This window comes from Anopheles merus, chromosome X (genome assembly GCF_017562075.2).
Source record: "Anopheles merus strain MAF chromosome X, AmerM5.1, whole genome shotgun sequence".
Taxonomy (NCBI): Eukaryota; Metazoa; Arthropoda; class Insecta; order Diptera; family Culicidae; genus Anopheles; species Anopheles merus.
In genome coordinates, this window is record NC_054081.1 from 4,189,374 (window position 1) to 4,215,867 (window position 26,494).

Sequence of the window (26,494 nt, forward strand, 5' to 3'; positions counted from 1 at the left end):
AGCGACGCGCGATTGCTCGCTGTCGCTCGGTGCAAATCTTGAGAAATCGAGAAGAAGCAAGCACACATGTTACAGCGGCGTGTGTACCGACGAGGAGGTGCGTCCGATAAATCGTCAACCGCCACGGTTCTGGACATGTACGCGACAGATACCTGCGCGAACGATTCATAAATCGTGACGGCCGTGCCAAGGGGGGCGGGTTTTCGGCGAGCGCGAGCGAGTGAAATTTGCATGTTTAATATTATTTGTCCATCGTCACGTGTGTGTGTGTGTGTGTGTGTGTGTGTCTCTGTGGCATGTAGATTCATCCTTCTTTCCGCCGAGAAACGGTCGTGCCCAGTCGGTCTGCCAGCGCGATACGCGATCGATCGATTGCCAGCCAGTCGATAAAGATCGGCGTACGAGCGGCGTGTCGTACCAGGCAATGTCTCGCATGCGGAGGCAAACGGGACACCCTCCCGCGGACACCCCCGGTGACATGTCGTGACGGGGAGCAGGCGGCAACACGCGGGCACGTTTTTTTTTTTTTTGTCCGCGACCGTCAACCGAGATATTGGTTCGCCTGTTGCTGCTTCGACGGTTTTCGAAGTTCGCTCGATGATTAATTCATAAGGCGGGCGCAGAAACCCGGTCAGAAGTGTCGGCACTCTGCTCTGCCACCATCCCCCCCCCCCTGCCCCGTCGATGTTCTAGGTCGCTAGGACGCGTTGAAGATGTCACCCATTTGCACGCTGCACAAAAACCGCGCTGGAGTGCAAACCGTAACGCGTGCCGTGTGGTCCGGAGGTGTCTGAGGGCTCGCCGACCCGTGGTCTCGGATCGGCCCGATCGACTCCTACACCCGGCAGGCCACTGTGTTCCGCCTTCAGCCCGACCTAAAGACCCACAGCAGTCAGCGGTAGCGCTCGGCCTACCGAAAAGTGCTTCACGCCCCGGCACCGGCCACATTTGCACGCCCCGAAAATATACATATGCCAGCGCTGATCTGCCCCCCGCCTCTCCCTCCCCATCTCTAGCGTCTGCATGCGTGGAATGTGGCGCGGTTGCAATCGCCCGGCCTGCCGAGACACCACACCGACGTACGGCACGGTTCGGGCGCTCGAAAGCGGACGGAAGCGCGCACACGGTGACGTACACAAACAGGCACACACACACACACACACAGAGCGGTGGTAGTTTGTTGTTGGCCGCGGAAAGAGATGGCCCTCGATTTTATTTTGCCTGCACCGCCACCGAGCTGTTGTGCGTGTGTTTCTTTTTTTTGTGGATTTTTTTTCCACACCGAAAGGGGCGCCAAAGAGACACGAATTCATCGACCGACGGCGGCCGCAACCGACGCGAAGACACCGAAAACACCGATGCATCCGATTCCCGCTGCATTGGCACGGCCGTTTGCCGTGGCGGAAGCACGGGAGGGGGGGGGGGAGATTTATGGAAAACCTCCGCCTCCGTGCCGGGTGAAAACATGCCGCGTTGTGTCACTTCCTTTCGCACAAAACCGTCCGCAACACAGGTTCCGTTCGGTGGTTTTTCTCCGAACCCCGTGAGCGTCTGTATGCGTTTGCTTTCTTCTTGTTTTGCCTCCGCTACTACTCTCCCGCCTTGGGCCGTTTTTCATTTCGCGTAATTATGTCTAAGACCGGTGCAAGCCGGGGCGGGTTTGTGTGACCGGCTGCGTAGGATGTGGACAGCAGCACCGACAGGAAGTCGGTGCCGGGTTGGGTACCATAATATGCAGCGGGCCTGAGGTGGAAGGTGCTTTGATTGCTCGCAGCAAACGTAGAGGAAAATAAGTTCCCACTTTCGCTCCAATTTCCTGTGCGACATTTCTACCCCGCAACGACCCAGCGCCTGGTCAATGGCTGGTTTCGGTGGTACGCCGCGGCAGATTGCGGTACGTGAGAGGGTTGAGAAAAATGGTTCAGAGATTCTTTTTGAGTGATTTTTGGGCAGATATTTAGACCATCTGGATGAACTTCACGTCTCCGAATCAGGAATTGACATACTTTTGAAGGAAAGAGCGAAATCTCAGTAACTGAAGAGGCTTTAGGTCTTCCTGGAATAGGTTTTTACGTATAGAGTATTAGGCATAGTTGAGGAACTCTATGAAAGCTAAAGATATTTGTGTTTGGGGCTTAGAGCCTGCTAGCTTCATTAGACTCTCTACATCTATTTAGAACTTAACAATTTTCTTGAAAATATCATGCAATGTCATATCCTCAGAAGACTACTAGATCCTCGTTTAGTGAAAGACAGTTTGATTTTCCTGGATTTTCGAAAGGCCGAGCTAGTTCGTCCACAAATCTTCCATTCAGACCATTCAATCTCAATATATTTTAAATTGTGTAAGAAATTGGCATAACTTTTTGAAGTTACCTACTGCAGTTTGAGGAGGTTAAATTCTGAAGAATACTTCTGGCAAAATTATCTCTTCGCGTTCAGTTTTTTTCAGATACAAGATCTAATTGCAATTCGCCTCGGACCTGTTAGACTTTGTCGAACCCTGGTCATTCTGCGTGAGAACCTAGCGAGCGGCCGCCTCACTTTCCGTGACATCTTCAACTCACTTCAACCCGTAACCGAACTCTCGGGCCGCTCTGGCCGGTAGACAACACTGCCCGACGATGTCTACCAGGCGTCTCTAAACTCCTCCACCTCCGTTCACCCTTTTTGGCAAGCTTGGCCAACTGCCAACACCGCCAAACCTGAGCGATCCGATTAATGGCACTCTTCTCCCCCCATCACCGAGCCACCGTTTGACGTGCCGTGACGCTTTTCAACTATTCCGATACCCAGGGGGGGGGGGCGGATGCGACGGTTTTGCCTCTGCGTCAGATCAAAGATCGGCTGCGTGTGTCGGACAACCGATCGGTATGTGCTCATCTGTATCAGTCGGACGAATTCCGCACCGTTGCGTGAGCAACGTCTACACATTTGCCACGGCACTATCACAGACACAGACGCCCCAATGGGTGAGAATAGGGCGTCCACAGAGTACGGTGTTGCGTGCGGGATACACCGACTATCGGGCAAGACACACCCTGGAATAGCTTTAAAAAAACCTGATGTACAAGCACACACACATTGCTGCAGATGACATCACTCACTACTCCCGCGCATCAGTTGGCATTCGAACGGGTAGCGGGGGCGCGTCTGCCACCCATTCCTGAGACGGGTGCCCAAGCAAAAGGAAAAGTGTTAGCTGATTGGGACACTGTCGCTTTTGCCGGTGTCAACTAGTCCTCCTGTCCCTCCCTCTTCAACAATGCTAGCTGTACAGGCGAGAGCCTCGGACGTACAGCCAGGCTAGTGCCCGCGCAGGGTGAGGTTTTGATCAGCCTGGTGGAACGGAGCAGATATTTGGGTTGCAAATTTTTGACATCCGACCGTGCACACCGTGTTGCCGGGCGGTATCATCGCCACCTGGCAGCTGGACACGGTTGGATGAGCGGGAAAATGCGACGACTTTTCGATGGCCCACCACCGGAAGCGCTCGCACGGATGGCGATCCCAGGCAAACCCAAGCCCACGGGTTGCACTGACGCCGCCCCACACCGAAGGCTCAAAATAGCCTACCACTCAACCTTCACTCTGCGCGCGACGACGCCGTGTGCAGGGTGTGCGGCGGAGAAGCGTGCCAAAAATTTCCCCAGAGAGCAAAAAAAAACGCTACCGTCACCGGCACCAGGTGGGGAATACCGGTACGCTAGGGTGTGTGTGAGAGAGAGAGAGAGAGAAAGAGTTCTTTGTATGGGCGGATGTGTTCGTGTGGTGTTAGCACAGCTCGACCGGCATACCTGTACGATGTTTGACCTTTCGGCGTGTTTACGTGCACCTCGGGGCAGCACACTCGGATCGCTTTATCACACTCGGCAGTGTTAGTCGGGCCAACAGGTAGCGGGCTTGTTAAATTAGCTCTCGCGTAAGGTTTTTGCACGGACAGTGTAGGTAGAGGGCGTAGTGATGACTTGCAACTCGTCGCAGTAGAGGCTGACCGATGGGCAGCATGTACTTTTATCGGTCTTTTATCTGCGACACTTCTGTACGGTCTAGGTTAAGCTAAGGGTGAGGTATTTAATACGACCTTCAGGACTATTACATCAGCATAATGGTGATGGTTAAAAATAGAAGTACTAGAGCCTGTGCACACGAGCAGAGACGGATGTATTATAAGCTGTGTGATGATGTGTTTAATGATCAAGACGAAATAGAGAAACATGATCCACCAATTGAAAGAATGAAACAAAGAGTACAGGTAGTCCCCGAGATACTCAGTACCTCGTATGCGTGGCTTCGAGGATACGCGGTTGGCTCAATTTGATATTTTTTTGAGCAAATTGTACTGTTTTTTACTGCTAGAATTTCATAAAAATCATTCAAAAAGGTTGAAAGTTGTAATTTCCGCATTAATAGCGCATCTTGGGGACTACCTGTACAATTAAAAGGATAATAATATATGGGTATAGGCGAGAAACCCTTCATCGAGCAAATACAGCAACAAACACCTAGCACAGCTCGTAGCCGTTTACCAGCAAGTGTCTTTGTCGATGTTTTCAACGCACAACACGCACTACTCGGCAATGATAAAGCACCCTGCTACACGGCTACTACCTTTGAAACGTTGCGCTAGAAATTGTAGCAAACCAAAAGCCAATAACAAAAACAACGACTCAAGTCCAGTGTACATCAAAATCAGTCAGGAGCAGAAAAAAAATGCCGCTTCAGCCGCCGTACCCACGAAATCGCTCGCAAACGTAAATTGCCTGCTTGATGGGCACGTTTTCTCGCGCCCATAATTAAATCGGCCTGTCGGTGTACGAGTGCACGAGTTGCCCCCATTGCAGCGCTCAGGCTTGTTTTGCTCTTCCCTCTTCCAGTAGCAAACCCATCGCTAACGCTCCAACGGAGGTAAAAACAAAGAGCGAGCTCTATAGCACCGGCTGGTGTAGTTTGGGAGCGTTCGAGTGTGGCTCAGTTTGGCGCTTTTTCGGTTGCCTTTGGGCTACCTAGATGGGCAGATAAGTGATGGTTAGTCCGATCGATTTCTTTCCGAATCATCGTTGGGAAAGGAATTTTTGGTTGATTTTTTTTGCTCTTTCTTTCTCTCTTTACTAGTTGCAAGGTATTAAAACAAAATAAAGAGCGAGAAAATAAGCAAAAAGATACAAACTGCTGCTCGGCGGGCAATGCAAAGTGGACGGTGCAGCACAGAGCACAGAAATGAATTTGAGGCTCATCAAAAGGATCGAAAGGATCTACACGCAATCGTGGCAAGTGGTTTGATGGTGAATAAGTACAACACAGGCAGCAAGAATGCTGCTTCCATTAGGCTCTAATCTGTTCCAAGAAAACCGTAACTACACTTGCTGCATCGTTGCGTGCAGTCGAGCAATTTGAGTGTTGTTTTTAGCTCGTTTTTTCTTGCCAATTCGTAGCTCGTTATCCATTTCAAAGCAACACACCTCCCATTTGTTAGGTAAAGTTGTGGTTTTGTTTACATTTTCGCCTAAAGGCGTCCGCCAATTAGCCTTTTTCCGAGGATCTAATCAAACGCCAATAATGCTACCGTTTGCAGGCACCTTAAGCACCGCCCCAAAATAATGTGCTCTAAAACGCAAACAAACAAACAAAAACAAATCCAACAACCCGGCAGACGAAAACACGTGTTATTTCAATTTCTCGCTGCTCCGTCTCCGCTCCTTCCTTCCGTCCGCTCGGTTTGCGGAGCTCAGCTCAGGAGCAATATTGAAACTGTCAAGTTTGAGCAGTGCACGCCGCGGCCACACCTGAACCGCCGGCGTCTGTCTCTCGCCCCCCCCCCCCCCCCCTTTTAGCCCAGCGCAACTGAAGCATCGACAAATGTGAAGTGACAGTAGCTAATTAAATCTCGCTCGGAAGTACACGGAGTGCTGCGGAGTGGGGATGGGATGGGCTGTGCTTTCCCAAAAAACCACCCATTCGAGCCAGCCCGAGCATTCGATGTTCACGCAGCACACCGAACGTAAAAAAAAAGCTACGTAAAACACACAAACGAGAGCGGAGCGAAATTCGATTCCGGCGCGCGCGCGCTTCTCGATTGATTTTAATTACAAATTAAATATTTTCAAACACAATTTTATTGAAATTCCTCCGCTTTTTTAGTGTGTGTGTGTGTGTGTGTGTGGAAGCAGGGGAGGACCCTTGGGAGGGAAAGAAGATCCCGGCAGGGCTCGGGTGTCGCTAACCTTCGCGCTTGATTGAACGCAAATGGGCGCTGGAGCGCGCGGCCTCTCTCGGACCTGACGCTGGTCGCGCTGTATTTTAATTGCGTTTTCTTCTTTTTTGCTTCCACGACCAATACCGCACAGGAGCCCGGTTTCTTCGGCTGGCCGTTCGGCCAGATTTTAAACAAATAAACCTTGCCGCTTGTCCCCCCCCCCTTTCCACACACGTCAATCAAAGTGGTGTTTTTGGGGTGTTTTGGCTAGTGACTGGTAGCAGGTAGCGAGCAAAAAAAAAAGGGCCACCATTTAACCGCCGTGGGAAACGGGCCCACCGATTCCAATTTAGCATCGAAACAGAACGATGATAGATTAACCGTAGGCACACACGCACCTCCAATGCCAGCTCGGCACAATCCTGCCAATTAACGGTCTGAAAATCGAATCGGATTCCAATAGATGCTAGCCTCACGGCGAGATATATATCACCTGGACGACTGCGCGGACACGGGTGACTTCATTAGGGGCAGGCATTCGGACACTGCCGGCCTCCACATTCGTTTGGGCAGTCTGTTGCGTCTTCTTTTCTTCCCTCTCCCTGTTTTGGCTTTGGCCGTTCACAAGTGCTTCTCCTGTGTCGCGTCACCCGAGCTGCCAGGCTGGAGCCCCTGCTTCGATGCTGCGAATGCGCGAAAACTCGAAATTCAAAGCAAATTTGAAGACGCCTGCCAGCCCGCGAGCTCGTTAAATCAAATCCAATTAGGCAAACGGTCAAACGGTTTTGCGCTGCTCGCTTCCCGCCGCAGCTCCTGGCCCGTACACACCGAAGGACGTAACGCTATCCCGCCGAGCATTTATAAACATCCATGTGACTTCCCTCCCTTCGCAGATCGCACTCACGCGTGTGGCGACGTTTGGCTCGGCTCAGCCGCCCGTCATTCCGGCATTACCTGGCTCAATTTTCTACGCATATCAGGCGCGGAGGGAAGTAACAAGCCCCGCCACAGTGGAAATTGGGAATTTGGGATTTTTGGAGCTCGCGATAACTTGCCACAAGAGGACAGCGCGGTGGGCAAAAAATGCCTCAAAAACACACCCATCAGTATGCAAACTTGTCGTCCAGAAAATCTTGAGGCCCCCCCCCCTCCCCTCCCCTTGCACCTCGCTAGCGGGGTGCGCGAAGCACGCGAATGATGATGGCAAGAAGGTGCTATTCGGTCCATTTTAATTGTACCGCAAATCTTCCAGCATCGCTGCTTGTGGTCCACACCGTCCCCTTCCCAACCATTCTCTCCAGAGAAACTCGCCAGAGGTGAGTTTCGGTGCCCCAAATTAGATCCGGCCAACACACACACACACACACACACACACACAAGCGGAGGCCCCGTGCCGAGACACGATCGCTTTGCTGGCACATTTAGACGCGCCGATCGGTCCCGGCTAAGCCCGCCCATTGGGCCCCCTTTTTAGCGCAGGAAGGGGGCGGCTTTGGGGGATTGGGGGGGGAGGGGTCCCGACTGCACATTTTGAGCGCGGTTCCCTCCGCCCCGGCCCCGGGGCCGGTATCATGTTCCCTGCTGCGAGCATCCCTGCCGACGGTTTGCTGGCCGGTTTGACAGCGCGCGGCTCCAGCGATCCCGAAATCTGGTCGCCCGCCGGCCGTGCGGGGTATCGGGTATCATCTCAATCGTCGATAAACTGTCTCGTGCAAGGGGGGGTTCGGTATGCTTTACGAGGTCACGCAAATGTCCGGCAGCGTACCCCCGCTCTCGCCGGGCTTGATTATCGCGGGTCCCGCTCGGACAGCGCCTGTCGAACAGAAGCGGACCCGCGGGGCCCACGGGCCGCCCTTCGGGATCTAATTTAACTGTCAGTCAGCGCCCGCTACCTCCCGCGGGTGGTACACGCTCCCCCGGACACAGCCGCTTCCTTGCGCCCGGGGCGAACCAGGCGGGCCGACGACGGTGGGCCGTGCGTCATCCGGGAGCAGTGCCATAATTTTTGTTTGCTGGCAGCAGTAAATCATAGCTCCACAAAGCAAGTGCCTGCCGAGCGGATGACTTTTGGGCGTTGGGAGGTGGTGAGCACCAAGGTGTCCCATGATGGCCCACGAGGGGAAGATTCTTGCGGGCAACAGTGCCGAAAGCATGTTTTATCTAGCATCGAAAGTTAAACACATCTCGCAGCAAAAGCTTTCGGTGGTGAAAAGTTAAAATTTTGCCAAAACTTGCGTCCGACGTGCATTTCTGTTCCTCTCGCTCTCTCTCTCTCTCTGTGTGCCTCTTTTGCTCCATCTTTTCGGGTTAGCAATTAATTATTTTCACCTGATTATTCATGACACAGCTTCATTCGGCGCGCGCTCGCTCCCTCTCCCAACAATCGGGCCAAACTTTGGCGGGTTCGGGTTTCGGGCCATACGCCATAGCACAAGGTGTTTAATTAGGAGCAACCTTTAAGCAGCAGCAGCAGCCACAGCAGCCTCAATCTGGGGGGGGGGAGTCCCCCCTCCAAAACAAACAGCCCGAGAAACAGCCCCCGCCATACATCACGCGCGCGGAGTGCGGAGCAAAAAACGTAAAACAAAAAGAGAAGCGATTCGAACAAAATTATGCTAAAATTTGCGGAATTTTGTATCGCAGTGTTTTTTTATTTTCTTTTTTTTTTTTTTGTTCCTGGAGCGGAGGGTTTGTTTTGCTTTTTTCTTCCTCTTCCTCCTCCACACTTTACTGTTTCGTGCGTCGTCAAGGTGCAATTTATTACTGACGGGGAGCTATCCTTTTTGGCGCAGGTTTGCGTTCATTCCGCGGTCACACGTCTTTTTTTTTTTTTGTTTCATGTCTGCCCATCATGGAGGATGGGCAAAGGAATGGAGGTCCGCTTTCCGGGCAACCGAACAAGCATTATGAATGTTAATGTGTATGGAAAAGTGTAAATAACGGCCCAGAACGGCCGAAGTTGCCGGCCGCAAGAATGCCTGCGAGCGCGCGAGCTGGCTGGCAAGCCGACCGGGGGACATTCGCGCGGTTCTGCGGTTTCGTGCACCACTGCACAGCGGGGCAAGCCGAGGGCAAACGCTGGGCGTAATTAATGTTTTCCGTCACAAACAAAAAACAAAGAAAAACATTTCAATTTGTATTTCTGTCATTTTTGAAACTGCGCGTTTTTAAAACGCTTTTTAATGCTGTGTAAACAAACATAACAATCCTAATCATTTTAGTTCTACCAGTGTAATGAATAGTTGTGTAACTTATGTTGACTAATTTTAAAACACAACGGTTAAGTAATTACGGTACACTTTGTAAACAAAGCGATTAACATTCAGTCATAACTGCCGTAGGGACGCAAATTTATGACAACGAGGCAAAAATGCGTGCTTTTTAGCCAAACATGTTGCCACAATGTCCAAAAAAAGATGCCTAAAACGCAAAAACCGTAACACACCGTTAAAAAGAAACAAAAAGAGATGAGTTAGAGACACAATGTATCAGCAACGATTGTAATGACTTTTCAAACATAAAAAAAAACATAAAAACGATTATATTTATAAGACGTATTTTATGGATGAGGCTCTACTTTTTATTCAAAACAATTTATTATTTTTTTCGTGCAATTCAAGCTATTCAAGGATTTGATTTGATACTGCACTTAAAGTAAAACATGTATGATTTAACGCAAAAGGCTACCCTTTAGACTCTTGTACAGGTGTCCGCCAAGATAGGACTGTATTTTGACCGAAACAATGGGGGCTTTCACGATTGTAGTTAGTTTTTTTGTATGGAGTGTGTCAGTTGAAGGCTAAAATCATGTAAACACTCCATACAAACCACACACAAAAAAACTAGCCTGCAATTTTCAGTCTAGATTATTCTAGCCACAAAGCTAGAATTAGATTCGAGTACCTGCTCGAAAATACGGTATTGTTTACATTTATCCCAAGGTGCATTAAAGCGATCAGGTGATGGAATCTAGAATCAAAATGTATGTAGTCCAGGTGGTCTCATAGTATGTTTTTTAAAACCAAATTTGAATATCACTTTTTGACAGGATGGGTGAAAACTTTTGTTCAAATAAGCTTTCTTGATGCTTGACGAGTACTCAAAACACTCTTAATATTTTCATTCAGAAGCAGAGGCAATAAAAATCAGCCTTCTAAATTCATACCCCTTGGGATAAGCCCACCTGTATAGTGTACTCACTTAGATAGCTGCTATACAATGCAAACAGCTGACAGGCTGAAATTTCAGCCCTCGAACTTCAAACGGAAAGGGCCCCAATGTCTCAAAGCAAGGCGTAGGTCGAAATAGTCGTATGTCGAATATCTGTGGATATGAAGTTTATAACCGATGTTGAAGAATCGGAATCTATGACAGTGTGCAATTTATTAAAATTATGTTCGATAATGTATTAATTTTACTCCAAAAGCCGTTTACACGGTATTGATATTCAAGAACGGGTATTTGAGGAATCTTTGGAAGTGTGTGTGTAATGGAGATCACAGAAATTAAAAAAAATACATCAATTTCTTCTCAATTACAACTTTTAGCTGTCAAAATCAAAATCATCATATCTGCGAATCGTCATAACTCCAGGGGGTCGTAAATCGGGGAACGCCTGTATTCAATTCTAAAAGCAAAACACAATATTTTGCATTTCAAACCTTGAAGGTCGACTCCAGAAATTAAAAAAAAACGAATGAGGCAAATCGGTTCAAAATCTCTATAATTGGGTACAAAAATGTAACGAAATTATTTTTCCCTACATTCTTAATTTCTCAATATGTCCTCCCGTTTTCCCACCGTGGCAAAGATTGGAAGCGTGCTGGCAGAGCGCGCTTTTAGAACCTCATCATCAACCTTGCGAGTGCGTATGTCAGACGGCGCACCGGCAAGACGGCCGCAAGAAGATAGCAACAGCAAGGCGAAACCCTGAAGTAAGCCCCGAAACAACCGTTCGAGGGCGATAGAGAGAGGCGGAGAGAAAGGAAAGAGAGCCAACTATGCGCAACAGACGCGGAGGCTGGGCCTGCCTGTGAATGTGAGATTTAATACGAAAAGTTTTGCCTGTAGCGCGGGTCCGTGCGAAACCATCTCGATGACAGTACAGAAGTTTTGCCCTGTCCTGTGGCGCCGGTGGTTTCTACGGTGCTGGATCAGCTCCAGCGCGCGAAGCCTCGCTGTCGCAAGCAGTCGGTTTTGCCGTGTTTGCCGAGCCGCGTTGACGCAAGATTCCTCCCCTCTTCGAACACGGTCGTCTAGTTGGAAGCCTAGTCTGTTTGCACTGCACGGGCTCTTATCTACCGATGTCACCAGGGTTTGCTTTCGGCCGAAAAAAAAGGCACCTTCACTTGAACAGAAATCATTCATTCCTCCGTAGTGGCGTGTGATGCACGCCCTCTCCTTCCACCGATTTCCGAATGACTCAGTCAAAGACTTCCGGCATCGATAGGTGTTGTTGGATGACTCCCTCTCCACCCGTTATCTAATCTGGGTGAGGTGTATTCTCCACCTTTTGGGAGGGGGTCATAGATTTACCCAGATTTCTCGACACAACGCAACAAACCCGAACCATGGGCCTTCGCGCGGTGCCACACTGGACAAACATCCATGCGTCTGCATCTCGAATAGCAATGAGCTGCAAAAGCAAACTAACCCCTAAATAACTGTGCGCAAGGGCACAGTTCAATTGAATTTCCGTAATGAAGTACGCAGCGGAACGAGCAGTCGAGCCCGCAAACAAAGAACCTTTCTGCGCTACTTTCCTGCATTGGAACGCATTTGCAGATTTGTTCCTGATTAGGCCTGAGCAGCTCGCAACAAAGCGACCACTTCACGTGTGCCGCTCGGATTGCCTACTTCAGCTCTCGCTGTGCCGAGACGACCCTTTTTTTTTTTTTTTTTTGGGGAATCGAACCACTTGAACCACTCCTCCAGGACGGAAGTCCGGGCACTCGTTGCAATGGAAGGGGGGAATACGGAAAGGCACTTCATTAGACCTAACTACCTTAGCACTTTGACAACTCGAAATCGGAGCCGGAGCCGAAATGACCACAAATCAAGGTAGTTAAAGGTAAGCCGTACCTTCAGCGCTATATCCAATAAAAGTTGAGCCTCGACCACTCCTTCCTCAAAGTTCACCGATATCTCTTCCCGCAGGGAGAGGCAGAGTGGTGACCTTTACCCATGTATAGCTCAACCAGCCCCCCCATCCCGACTAGTGGAGACAGGTGACAAGTGGAGAGTCGTTAGGGTGCAAGACTCTGGCAAAGCGAGAAACGACCCGAAACACCCTTCCCCATTTGCACATTGAAGAAGAAAAAAAGAGCCTGAAGTAAGCATTCGAATTCTTCGCACCATGCGCTCCACCCAGCGGGAGAGCCTGCCGGCAGGATGCACCACACCGGCACCGGTTTGTTAGGGGGTAGTGTGCTGCGCTCCATCCTTTGCAGCGCAGCAAGGTTAATGAATATAAATGCAGCCCATTACGCCCGAATGGCTTCCTCAATTTCTCCGAGCGCCGAAGCACGAGCAAACGAGCCACGAGACGGTCGAAACAGCTGCGGTCCCTTTTGCAGGAATTTTTTTTTTTTTTTCTTTCGAGAGGACCGAGACCCCGAACTAAGAGGGAATGGCAGTGAGAGCACGCTAGGTATTGACTGGTTGGGCTACCCGGTGAAACAAATAAACTGAAAACACGCACACACACACACACACGCAGAGATGGACTCGTGGATTCGAGGACCACGAAGAATCAAACCCACGGCCCCGGTCGGCCTGCCTGTGGCAAACAACAAGGATATCTCTAATCTGCAAAACCCGTGGCCCCCGACTCCCTCCGAGCCACGCAGGGACGATAAAGACATCAGCCAGACACGGGCGACAAAAGAAAGCGGCAGAAAGAGACAGAGAGGTAAAGAGAGAGAGAGAGAGAGAGAAATGGAGGGAGGAAGCGGCCTCTCTCGACAGATGCAGCCCTGCGGTACCAGCTCAAGGACCCGGAGGCTTGACGCGGGATTACCGGCAAACGTTCCTGCCCTGAGCCGATGCGCGTGCTGCAGCACCGAGCGCAGGGAGGAAGCACGCACGGCAAAATAGAAATATAAAAACCAGAAATACCCACAAGCACAAAAGTAGGAAGGGAGGGGTTTTTCTGCTGTTGTTGTTTCCCCCTGCACTACACAACAAAACACAGCCCATCCATCCTGGCAGCCTCAAGGGGCCTGAGAGCATGAGTGCGCTTCTGCAACAAACACAGTGCGGCGAACCTTGTGTGCGTGTGTGTGTGTGTGTTTTTCTGAGTTGTGCAAAAAGTTCCCGTTTTGCACAAACACACAAAAATACGTTCACTCAACTCGATTGCTGAGAAGTAATGTCAACTCAATGTTGGACATTGACACACTCGCACTGAGCGTAACCGCACCGACTAGTAGTCCGTCCGTCTGTCAAACTGTCAGCAATTAGTGTGCTACGCGTCAACAAGTAGCTCAACGCCAACGGTCTGCAAACACCAAATTAGGCACTATAAACTCACGCCACCACTAAAACCTCTACATCGCAGCATCCCAATGTGCTGCGATAGGGCGAAAGGCTGCAAAACGGGAACGGGAGATAGTGGCCAACGGGGGGTTTTCTGCCCATCACGTGCAGCCATCCGTGCGCGCGTGTGGAAGGATCTGTCGGCAGGGTCGACTCCCTGCCTGTTGTGGCCACCCACGCCGGCACACCCAGCCGCAATGGTCAGAGCGGTAGCAGAGCCGACTGCTGCTGAGGACATTAATCCCTTTTCCTTTTTTTTTCATTTTGTTTCGTTTCGTTGGTTCATTTCGGGATAAAGGGGCTGCAAAAAACAACACAGCCTTCCTGCCGCGCTTTATTGGGTCGAGCGCTGGCCGGAAGTGACAGTGTCTGTGTGTGTGTGTGTGTGTGTTTGTGTGAGAGAGGCAAAACCCGGAGCACATGGCGGACGCAGCGGGTAAGGGTAGGGCAGCGAAATCACAGACACAATGGGACCGCAAGTGATCCCGGGACACGTACCGGTATCAGCCCATTTGTTCCGGCCCGCTAGAGCATCGATTTCTGCCAGCCAGTGTGGTTGTGGACTTCTTCGCCAAAGTTTTTTGTAGGATCATATCGATTACTGCAAAGTCAACCTGTGTGCTGTTTGTTTGTGTGTGTGTGTGTGTGTGTGTGTGTGTGTGTGTGTGTGTGTGTGTGTGTGTGTGTGTGTGGTGTGTGTGTGTGTGGTGTGTGTGTGTGTGTGTGTGTGTGTGTGTGTGTGTGTGTGTGTGTGTGTGTGTGTGTGTTTTGGATGTTTATCTCAGAAACGCTTCAGCAGGTAGCGCTGGTCCTCTTGAAGTTTTGATGTCCAGTGGGGGCGAAAAAAAAAAACAACAACAACTTCCGGAAATCTCCAACTCCAAGCGATGCGTCTTACTTTCAATTACGCTCACGAAGCGGAGCAAGAGAGAGAGAGTGGAAATAATCAAGCTCTATGATGATGAAGAATCATATCGCCGCTGCCACTCGGCACGGGGTCTGCACGGGGCGAAAAAGGTCCTCCGCGGTGGCCGTGGTGGGAGGAAATCAGAAGGGCTGCTCAAAAGAGGAAAACCAACACACCAAACCGTAAATATTTATCCTAGGACAGGGTGAGCCAAACACGCGGCACCCAAAAAAAAAGAAGCAGAAGAAGAAGAAAACCCTGCAAGTAGACGACGAACTTTTTTCGCCCATTTCGCCCGCAGAGCGTTGGCAGCGCGTCCTGTAAGCTCGCGCCCGACGTCTACGCTTCTTTGTGCTGTGTTTTTGGTTTCTCTTTTTGTTCTGCCCCTTCCTCCAGCTCCCTTTTCGTTATCGCAACTTCGGTGCATTCAGTGATGTGTGTGTGTTCTTTACGGTTGCAAAAGGCAGGCAAGAAGCAAACAAAATTCATCTTTCCCGAGCAGCGCAACGTGACATTCCGGCAAAGTTCAACCTGCCCGAAAGGTGAGCGCAGGGGTTTGTTTTGTTGTTCTTCTTGCTGACATCTCCAAAAAGGCACGGTATAGTATGGGTGTCTGCCAGGAGAAATTGAAACTTTGCTCTCCCACGGCCAACCGAACCAGCCGCACGAACATTGAGCCTTGGTTTGTTTGGCTTTTTTGTTGCTCGCTGCAAAAAAAAAACCGGTAACAACCGTCGGCAGTACCGAGCTAGCTCAGACTCTTTCCCTCCCCCCCCCCTCCCCTGTTTTTCCTAGTGCCTGCACCTACCTTTGCATTCGTTCGCGTCCCGCATGGTGCCGCGGCCCCACGGCCGATCGAAGTAGAACGGCTTGCAGCGCTCGCAGTCCCGGCCGGCCGTGTTGTGCTTGCAGTCGCACTCGAGCTTCCCGTCCGCGCCCTTCACGCACCGGGACGCGTGCCCGTTGCACTTGCACCGGCCGCCGACGGCAAAGTCGGACAGTGCGTACGTAAACACGCCCGACCCGACCGCGGCCGGGCTGTCGCGCCCACCGTGCAGCAGAAAGTCGGACGCCTTCTTCGGCAGGCCGCCGAACTTGCCGCCCCCGACCAGCTCGGTTGATTGCGGTTTGGCGTGCGGGGCGGAACCACCACCGCCGCCACTGGCCGGCTGCAGCCGGTGGAAGATGACGCGGATGTCGGTCGCCGTCACCCAGTCCTGCAGGATGACCGAGTTGTCGAAGTCGGGCGCGGACGGGCGGCCGTCGAGCGTGCTGAACGCGATCCGCGAGCCCTGCACGCCGTCCACGCTGTAGCGGTTGTGGTCGACGCAGCGCGCCTCCTGCTCGTTGCTCGGCGAGATCGTCGCCTTGGTCGGCCGCCCGTACAGCTTCCGGCACTGGGAGGAGTAGAACTGGAACGGCAGCCAGTTCTTGCCGTAGTCCGCGCTCTTGTAGATCGCCATCGAGTCGGGCCGGATCGCGTGCGGGCAGAACATGAGGCTGACGTACGTCAGCTCGAACTTCTTGCCGAGCGACAGCGTCAGCGTCACGTTGTCTGGGCCGGCGTCGACCGTGCCGGACCGCGGCTCCGACCGCCAGCAGGTCACGTTGTTCGAGTTGTGCACGTCGGTGAGGGCGAGCGCCGGGTAGCGCTTCGACGCGTCCGTCTCGTCGCAGATCTCGCAGGTCGACTCGATCGGGCCCGAGCGGCCCCCGGCCGTCCCGCCGAGCGGCTGGCCGTCCGACGGGTCGCGCAGATCGCAGAAGCGGGCCGGTTTGCCCTGGCCGCAGGTCGAGGACGCCTCGATCGGTACGCCGAACGCGGCGTTCACAAAGTCCGGCATGCAGCGGCGCGGGCGGTCCTCGTCGTAGCACGGATCGTTCACCGAGTGGACCGGGAAGCTGCGCAGGTACTGGTTGCGGTGGGCGGCCCACGCCTCACCGGCGAGCGCTAGTGTCAAGAGCAGGGCGGCCGTTGCTGGTTGCATTTTCACACACTCACACGCACACGCACACACACGGAAACACACGGAGAAGGGCACAGACAAACACGGATACGTCCCCTTGCCGCGTGGGGCGCTGCACGCGGAACTCCACTAGGACGCCGCCCTCGGTTGGGGTGGGGAGTAGGAGCTGGAGCTAAAGAGACGGAAACAAACAAACAAAAAAACAAAAAGCCTACGATAGATGGGCAGCAGCTTCTACGGCTGGTGCAGCTAGACAAGAGCCAAAAGTTGCTGCAGGCTAACCAACGCCAACCAAAGCCTAGCGCTCGCCTGGCGAAGGTTGCCCAGTGACCTAGGCCTGGACACCATCAATTTCCTGATGTCTCGGCATAAATTATTCAAAAGTCTCTTTCGCTTTCCTGCGTTTAGCCGTCGGGGAGGGAGGCCGTATTCTTGCAAAGGCAGCCTGTGCAATCTAAACTGGCTAGAAGAATGTACGTCAGACGTCGCCTGCCGGGATCGGATATCTCGAGCACATCTCAAGAGACCCCGCCGACGGCATTCGGGTCTTCCCGATGCTCCAAACCACCGAGCTGAAAGACGCTTTCCACCCCCAATCAATGTCCCCCGACTGATCTGTTGATAGTAGCGTCGCGTCCTGTTGATTGTAGAGGTTCTTGCGCGGCTCGTCTGCAAGCTCTGCCGCCAAACGCTCTGAACCGATTCTATGCGAAAAACAACACCACAGACGGTACAACTAACCAAAACAAACACAATGCACACACACACACGTACACTCACGTTCGAGCAACACGCGGAGAAGGAATCGAGCGATTCCAAAGAATTAAGGACTTCCTTGTGCTGTAACGTCACCGGTTTGCAGACACTGTTGCTGCACTGCACAAACAAGCGCTTAGTACCACACACACACACACACGCACGCGCGCACACACACACGTATAACAGCGAGGAAAGGTGGCCGGATGGGTGCACCAGGGCGCATAGGAAGTAGCCAGTACGCCACTGAAACAGTCGAAAAAACACGGCTTCACGGCTTCACCGCTACGAACCGCACCGTCGTCGGACACAGATTGAACTGAACTGCCAAGCGGTGCGACATCCCACCCGTATCCTTCGCTCTCAGCAACCGGCCGGCACTCGCAGCGGCACTCGCAGCGGCGCAATCACGGCGTGCGCAAACGGCGAGAGAGAGCGTGAGCGACCGGGACGCGTGGGAAAGCGAGATGAACGCCGCGCAACGCCAGATAAAGGAAAATGAGTGTGCCTTGTGATTTTCATTCGGCTGCGACTGCATCGAAATGCAGGCGACAGAGAGAGATAGCGTGTGTGTGTTTGCAACGCTAACAGAGAGAGAGTGCGAGCGAGAGCGCGAGCGGCCAGCGATGGCTGTGCGCGACCTCTCCGTGCCGAATCGGGGCGACACATCGGCGGACGACTTCTCCCGGATTGGTCTGCTCGGCAGGCGCTCACCCGGCACGAACCGTGCTTGGTGCTGCGTTCCCCGCGTCCGATTGGCTGCCGATTGGTTCGGGCGCTGAGCGGTGGAGGGAGTTCGATGCAGCTTCCCCTCCATCTTGGCTGGACTCACGGCAGCAGCGCAACAGCGGGACGGTGCTACACTGTAAAGTTTTGGGAACGAGCTGTAAATTATATTTACGACGCTCAATAATTTATGGACCAGCAAAAGTTGTAGTACGGAAAAAATGGATGGGTGGCATTAACAAGTCTTTGTTTCGAAAGTTAAATAGCTAAATCACCGTACCTGGCGCGTTTCACAACAAGAAGGCGATAATTATTACATCATTTGTTTTTTTTATTTTATTTTGTATAATCTTCAAACAGCGTAAAGCGTCCCTCGCCGATGGAATTGTTATTATCCTCCAAAATGAAGTTAAATAATGAAACAATTCATTGAGTAAACGAAGCACAAAAACAGTTCTAAAAACACGGTACAAGTAACGCTTGCCGCTCGATGGGCATGATAAGCGCCTGAAGGTATGCAGTGCGGTAACATAATGTACGCTTTTAGCAAATTTAGTTTCAAAATCCTGTTTGATCCTTGAATAAAATGATACAAAATAAATACTTTATATATAAATGTTTTAATTAAGCTTTATTTTGTGTTACACATATGTTAGACCTAAGTTCAGCTCATTGAAATGTTGTATTAAATAATTACTAGTAATTTTAACCATAAACGAATAAAGGCCAGGGGACACCGTCCGCACTCGCTAGTGTAATTTCGATATTCACTAGCGCATCTGGCGGCGGCTGGTGGAAGCTTTTGTTGATCATTGAGGGATTGGTCGTGCCGGATCTCAAAATTAAGTAGTTTTTCCATCGTTTTTTGTCATGAAAATGGATGCAATGCGTGCAGAAAATGTTTATTCACGTTTTGCAAAACTTTTCTTGTCCGATTTAAGTAAAAAACATTTAAAAATAACATATTTTCTGAAGCGGCTCCAAATAGTTTGGCAAAATGCTTCGGTCAGCCACCGCCAGATGCGCTTGTGAAAATCGAAATTATACTACGGAGTACGATCAATGTTTAAAGGCCGGGCTACATTGATCGTACTCTCTGGTTTAATTTTGATTTTCACTAGCGCTCCTGGCGGCGGCTGGCCGGAGCATTTTGCCAAACAATTTAGGGCTGCTCTAGAAAAAACGTTATTTTTCCATATTTTTCCCTTTAACTGGACTGGGAAAGCTTTGTAATTGATACATAAATATGTTGTGCAAGTATTTCAGCCGTTTTCGCATCGAAAAACGGTTAAAAAACTATTTTAATTTGAGATCCGGCACGACCATTCCCCCGACGACCAAAAAAAGCTTCCACCAGCCGCCGCCAGATGCGCTAGTGAAAATCGAAATTACACTAAGGAGTACGATCAATGTAGCCCGGCCTTAAAACGCTTACATACGACATACGTTCCGCTCGGAAACTAATACACCAATGGCTGGCTTATTAAGACATCATAAGTAGGATAAATCCATTTTTACAACACATACTAGTTAACATTCATCAGTCTAACGGACAGCTTAATACATGATAAAATTGCGCCTTAAACAGTTATTAGTCCCTTGAAGCGCACAATGAAATAATCAAAGTTATTTGAAACTATCACACAGTATATGTAATGTAGTCTTTGTTCAATCAATTGTGCTTACATTTTGAGCAAATGTGTGTTCTACATCGTCAATCATGATAAAAATAGCTATTATTGCTTATGTCACTAGAACAGCAACAAAGACAGTGTTACAGTTATTTTAAGTTTACATTTAAGCGTTATAATTGTAAAGTCTTACTCTGAAGTGTATGTTCATGTAATTCTTAAGGAGTAGGGATTTAACCAAACACCAAAATGGCTCATAATTGAAGGTACGCTTAACATAATTTCCCCCACTGTACAAAATGCATTTTATTTCCAACCTTTACTGTATTCATTCCCTGTTATTCAACTAAAATATACTTTTTTTATTACATTATACATTATAGTTTTATTTAGCTTCTACACATCCTTACTTTTTATACAGCTTTATTGTGTTACTGCAAGTTGAACTCCAGCTTTTACGACTAGCAGCTTCACCGTCACGACTCGCCACCATGCCTTTAAATCTTCCGATCGCGCCAGTGCAAGGTCCTTCATTAAAACGTTAGCGTCAACCGCCCAAAACCACCAACGACGGCCATTTGTGGCGGCCATCCTTGCCCACATCCCCCACAGCAGGCGAATCAGGTCACCGTGACAGGTGCGTGACCACCATCAACAAATCGCAGAAACCCATCGCTAATGCCGCTACCGCTGCTGCGGGCTGGATGCGTAAGACGCAAAACCCAAAATCGTGCCACCGTCATCACCGAGCTCGAACTCTTCGCGATCAGTGCGTCGTGCCGTGACGCCTCCATCAACGGTAACAGTAGCCAATGCTGGTTTTCTAAGGTTCAATCAGCCAGAATGAATGTGATACATTTTCGGTGCACGATTTGTCTCTGCTCACATCCTGGTCACGGCACCAATCTTTAACTATTGCATTGAGTGCACTTCGGCCCCGTCTAGACAGGGACCGCAATGCCGCTATTTTGCACGAATTTACGGCCGTAACTTTGTTTCCCAAAATGCCCCGCCCCACGCCTAGCCACTCGGGCGCACATTCCGGGCAGCCCTTTGCCAAGGTTACATTCCAGCGCGAAAAAAAACCCCCACTGCTAGCACTAAATGCACCAGTGGTCTTCGTTGGCCGGCTGGAAGTACGTTTATTAATTTTAATAAATCAAACAACCAGACGCGGATCCGTTTACCCATGTGTGTGTGTGTGTGCCACAGTTGGACTGCCGTGGCATGGCGGCAACAAAGAATCAAACCTACTCATCCGCGCGGGTACTTAAGCGGGCAGGAAATGAATCCATCTTCGCGGTGCACCGTCCCACTTGCTAACACTTTTACGACTTCATTATTCAAGCGCGCCTCCGGCCGGCTCAAAACCCGTGGCCCATTTGCCCGACAATTAAAAACCGTCGGTTCGCGCGAGGGCGGGCCAATTAATTGCCTTGCCTGGGCAATCGATTCGCTTCGGTCTCATCGCGCTGGGTTGCATTATAAATTAAAGACTTTATTGTACACTGCCTGCCGGGTGAAAACCCCTAATGGTGATCAGGCGTGTAGAAGGAAATGAGTCGCAAGCAAAACATTTTCACCTTCATCCCAGCGCGCCAGTACCCGTCGATCCATCGATCAATGGCAAGCAAAATGTCGCGTTGATTTATCTTGTCCCTAGAGTTTTGTTTTTATTCTACGCTCCGAATTGAATATTCATTGCGAGCCAGCCGTGTATGTGGTGCTGTCAAATGCAGCAACGAGCCACGGTTGCTTCGTAAAAATCATGTCCTAGATTGACCATCATTACCAGGACCTTGGGCGAGCGGCAGGTCCATAAATCACGCGGGACGAGGCGGGAGTATTTCTTCGCTGTCAAAATCTTCCGTGCTAATGAAGGGGAATGAGACTTGCAGCAGCGTACGTACGAGCTTTTAATTGATGAGTAATACAATTGAATAATTAATATCATAGTTTCTCTTCAATTCCAGCTTCAACACCTCTACCGTAACCGTTCCTGGAAGTTACTATGCCAGAATGAACGTTAGACTGTACTAGTAGAGACTCAGAATAATGTACTAGTAGATGTGCTGCAAGAACCTAGCAACAAACATTTTTTTTTCTAAACGTGTCTAATCGCTGTGAAAAGAAACTTTCTTCGCCATGTTTGAACACATTGCATCATGAAGTCTACAAACAAACTTGAAAACCCTACAATTAAGGGCATCAGCTGAGCTCAACTTTTCCTCCAAAAACTTTGCTACCCTGCATTATTAATCCTGCACAGTGTTGGGCGAGGTCTTCCCGATATAAGATCTCCGCAATGGCACTGCCGCTGCGTCAGTAGTGCAAGGACGGTGCCGTCCGTCGACAAGAAGATGACGCTCTGGAAGTACGTCCGTCAGAGGCTGTCCCCCATTCTGGACCTCCAGCGGGACAGTGACTTCTTCGTGCTGCTCAAGTTCCAGTTCATCCTGCACGGTAGCCCGTTCGCCTTCCCCGCCTGCCGCCTGCCTTCACACTCAATTCTTCTTCACTCACCCCAACCGACGCAGGTGTGCAGCTGCAAACCGAGCGGCGCTGGCTGCGCGCCCTCTTTCTGCTCTACCAGCTGCTGCTGCCGGCGCAGGCCATCATCTGGCTGTGGCGTACCTGGGCGGTGGCGTACATCGAGCACAACACGCCGCTCGCCATCAGCCTGCTGTGCGGCCAGTTCGCCCTCACCAGCATAGTGGCGCGGTACGTGCTGCTACTCCGCAGCTACGCCCAGCTGCAGCCGATCCAGCACCACATCAACGGGCAGCGGTTTCTGCGGGGCCACCCGCGAGCGCACGCACTGCGGCAGCAGGCCTTCCGCACCAACAACGTGCTGATGCTGGCGCTGATGGTGTACGGCGTGCTCAACTTCGTCGTGTACGAGGCGAGCGGTCTGCACTGGCACGAGATATTCCGCATGCCGGACTACCTGCTGGCGACGAACCGGCCGCTCACCTGGACGCTACACCTCATCATGCGCCCGATGACGTTCAACGGGCTCGGCGCGTTCATTGCGACCTTCGTCAGCATACACACGATGCTGACCGTGCTGCACGCCGAGCTGCTGCTGGTGGAATTTACGTTCGACGGGCTGCTGGAGCGGGTGGAGCGCCACGTACAGGCCGCCGGTGCGCAGGAGCCGCAACACCTCTGGCAGCAGTTCAACCGCGAGCTGGGCAGTTGCGTCCGCGAGCACTGCGTGGTCCTGAAGTACGTTGCGCGAGCGGAGATTGGGAGATAAACGCGTGCTACAACCATTTTGCTTTCCCCAGACAGGTGCGCGAGGTGAACCGGGTCCACAGCTTCTCCATCACCGTGCAGTACTACACCGCGCTGCTCTTGCTCGCCATCGACACCTTCTTCATCTCGTACTACGGGCTCAACTTTGTGTCGGTCTGCGTGTCAATCTTCTCAGTGCTGCTCGTCTTCGAGTGGTACTACTGCTGCAAGCTCGTCGAAGACTGCAGGCAACGGTGCGTACCTAGCACGACGACGGACGCCTATCAAGTCCTGTGTGTGTGACCCTTTCTTTCTTTACCTCCTTTCCCGTCCCACGGTAGAACAAGCGGATTGGCTGGACGCTGTACAACGATAAATGGTCCGAATGGCTGCGGTACGGGAAGGAGCAGCCGGCTGCCTTGCGCGAGTTCCGGACTACGCTCAGCATCATACTGCTCGCGACGCAGCGCAGCCTGTCCTTGCGCGGCAGCGACATCGTCGAGGTGTCGTGGCAAACGTTCGCCAGCATGCTGAAGACGAGCTACTCGGTGATGATGTTTCTGATCGAGCTGAGGCGGCTGAATCGCTGATTGGGTCACTGGTTACAACAAAAACAAAACAGATGCGGTGCGGTGTAGAACTCTGCCTGCGTACTTGAGCCTGTAGAATGCATACCTGGTACATCCTTGCGAATAAAAACGGACTATTGGAGGTCGTCCCCAGGTTTTGGAAGCAGAGCGTAGAACCTTTGCGAAATTGTCTAGCAAGCTACCGAACAACTCTTACCAGACGGGTACAGTAATACTATTGATAGGCATTGCTGCAGCTGATGTATTCATAGCAGTATCTACTAATAACACACAACACCTTACATTCCAAAGCAAGATCTCTCACCTCCAAATGCTGCGCCTGCACGACATTCAGCTTCAGGATTCCACGGGCCACCAAACCACCAAAACCAAACCTCGGGCAACTCTTCCGCCAACTTCTTCCTTTGTAGCTGCTTCAGTAAAACCCTGCATCCCTTCCCCTGGCACTGCCCATACTTACAACTTTCGATCATCATCGAGCAGATCTGCGTGTCGTGCGGGTACGACTCGAACTTCATCGCACAGGACAGGACGAGCGTCAGCTTGGACATGTACAGCAGCGTCTTGTCGTGGTACAGCCAGAGGTAGTGGTTCGGTATGCTCATCTCGTGAAACGTCACCTTTTTGGCGTTCTTGAAGAAGCAGTCCGGCCGCCAGATGCTGTGCAGCCAGTCGACGTCCAGTATCCGGTACTCTTCGCTCATGTTTTCCGGTAGCCGTAGGCGCGGATCGCGCCAGCTTTGTGCCAAAAAGATGTCCGCCACGTACGTCTATTACACATAACAAAAGAGAGAGAGAGAGAGAAACAGGGAGAGGAAGTGGTCGTGAGCAAAATAAAGCAAAGACCCGAGCAAGAAGCACTATGCTGCAACACATGGCAACAGTAGTAGTGGTAGTGGTAATGCCGCTTACCATGGACTCCTCGTTGATGGAGTCGATCGATAGGACAGTGACATGGAAGTAGACGACTGTCGGTTGACCTAGCAGCTTAGGTGCACGGTTTTTGTCGTATGTTTTCTGGTGTGTTGGCAGTATATCGGACAGCGACAGGCTGGCATGATTCTTGGACAGTTCGCCGATGTCGGAGTAGTTTCTGGAACGAAAAACAATGGGCAACAAACCCCTCTGTACAGCACTACTGGAACAAATGTTTAGCACATCCAGATTGTTCTGATTGCTGGACATGCCGGATATGTCGGAGTTTGATTGCATCGAGTTGAGGTTCTTGGTTGATTGAGGTGGTATTGGGCTTTATTGGAGATGCAGGCTGATCGCTTCTCCCCTTCCATAGATGCTCTCTTTGCATTCTGCTTACTGCTATCCAGCAAGGCACACATCACACATCTTCATATCGCACGTCAACTGCGCAGCTGACCTACTTCCAGACCGATTGGTGCCTTCTGTTTTCTCGCCACCAAATTAACAGGCCACTGCGGTTCTGCCGCAATCACTACAAGACACCGTCGCGACACAATTTGACCACCAGCTCGTGAAACGCACTTACCTGTAAATCTTCCCCTCCACTGCCAGCGGTCTCAGGCTGGCCAGTACCAAACCGAGCACCACCGCTACCCTGCTCGCCATCGCCGTCCGTCGCTTCCCTTTGCCGCGCTCAATCGATCCGTCCTGCTGGTCCACCACCACCACCACCACGACGACCCCCACCACCACTATCAGGCTCCAGGCTTTCGTCACCCCCGTCGTGATCCGGTCCGGGATCTTGTCGCGCAATTTTTTGAAGAGGCGCCTAGGCACAGACACCCAAGCACACTCCGAACGACGCACAACAGACGCACCCAGCGCTATTCAGCGATAGTAATGATTGTGGTGTAATGTGGTTATGTGTGTGTGTGTGCGCGAGGTGACACTATAGCTGTGTTGGTCTCCTTCTTCTTCTTCTTCTTCTTCTTCTTCTTCTTCTTCTGCCGTTCTCTATCAGTATCAGTCTTCCCGTACCCCCTTTCTGGCACTAATCGTCATCGATTTTTAGCCTGCCCTGTGTGTGACTATAAACAACCTTGCAGAGTCGTCCACTCCGAAGGGGGGATGGGCGGCTTTTTTGCCTCGTTTCACAGCTGCGCGCCTTCACTCCCAGTCACCAACACCACCAGCACCCTCGCCCACTTCCTACCAGCGGTACCACCGTCGCGGTTTGGGCTTCATTGTGCGCGCCGTTCGTGGAAAGCTGCGGCCCTGATGTAATTCCTCTTCTTTTTCCCCCCGTTCCCCCGTTTGCGACCTACTGACTGAGCTTCGGGCGGGTGGTCCGCTCCACAAATGGGGCACTAACTAATTGCTCGAGTTTTTTTTTTTTTTTTGTTCAGAGGGGATCAGAGTACGCACAGCAAATTCTAGCACGGCTGCTGTCTCACTGGCTCACTGATCTCGAGATCGGCAATCACAGCCGCGGGACACTTCCGTACGATGGCCACAACCCCGGAAAGACACTGCACAGCGATTACGGGCGGTACGAGATCCATCCGCGTTGCCGACGGGATTGCGGGACAGACACCACTGCCACCACCGGGGACACCCACAACCATGCACAAGGACGCAGGTAAGCGCAGCAGTACCTTGGCGACGTACTATCGGGCCTATCTTCGGGATCGAACTGAGCGCGGGCGCACACGCAGGACCGTGCCGGACCCGAGCTCTTCTAGCCGAGCAGCGTCGCGGAAAGCGGAAGGGACTGACAGAAGACAGGCGGGGCCAGGCCGGTTTCGAGCGCGCGCGATGCCTTCGCGCAATTCGCCAGTGTTTGCATAATCCTATTTAGGGTAGTGCCAGCACACACACTGCCGCCGCCGACTCCTCGCCTGAGCGTCCCGAGCGTCCTCCATTAGAGCGGAAGAGGCAGGCTCGTTTCGCCGTTTCGCGGCCTGTTTCGCGGAACGGACACCGTCCTTTCGCTTCCTCCCTCCCTTCTCCACGCACTCCCTCCGTTGCGG

The 26,494-nt window shown here is 51.5% G+C and overlaps 2 protein-coding genes across 5 annotated transcripts in view; both read right to left on the reverse strand.

Annotated features, from left to right (window-relative positions):
* The window catches only part of LOC121589893 (netrin-B-like), a 57,159-nt gene extending 39,459 nt beyond the window's left edge, over nucleotides 1-17,700 (reverse strand). Inside the window, exons 1-2 of one of the 3 annotated variants that reach the window (XM_041909159.1) lie at nucleotides 17,381-17,700; nucleotides 15,448-16,778 (exon numbers count right to left, since the gene is read on the reverse strand). In XM_041909159.1, the coding sequence (XP_041765093.1) occupies nucleotides 15,448-16,627 (1,180 nt within the window). In that variant the 5' untranslated portion in view covers nucleotides 16,628-16,778; nucleotides 17,381-17,700. Of the gene's footprint in view, nucleotides 1-15,447; nucleotides 16,779-17,347 lie in introns of all 3 variants that reach the window. The other 2 variants (XM_041909151.1, XM_041909146.1) reach the window with 2 other exon arrangements.
* A 1,810-nt stretch (nucleotides 17,701-19,510) lies between these two features.
* Nucleotides 19,511-26,148, reverse strand: LOC121597038 (glycine receptor subunit alpha-4-like). Of its 2 annotated transcripts, XR_006005371.1 has the most exons (4): nucleotides 25,051-26,148; nucleotides 24,459-24,639; nucleotides 23,632-24,316; nucleotides 19,511-23,554 (listed from the first exon to the last, which is right to left on the reverse strand). XR_006005371.1 is itself a non-coding variant. In XM_041922502.1 (3 exons), exons 1-3 carry the CDS (start codon nucleotides 25,128-25,130, stop codon nucleotides 23,825-23,827), a joined length of 753 nt encoding a protein of 250 aa, XP_041778436.1. In that variant the 5' UTR covers nucleotides 25,131-26,148; the 3' UTR covers nucleotides 19,511-23,824. The 2 variants fall into 2 exon arrangements, 1 of the variants encoding a protein (XP_041778436.1); XM_041922502.1 differs by having other exon boundaries at nucleotides 19,511-24,316.
* Nucleotides 26,149-26,494: the final 346 nt, after the last annotated feature.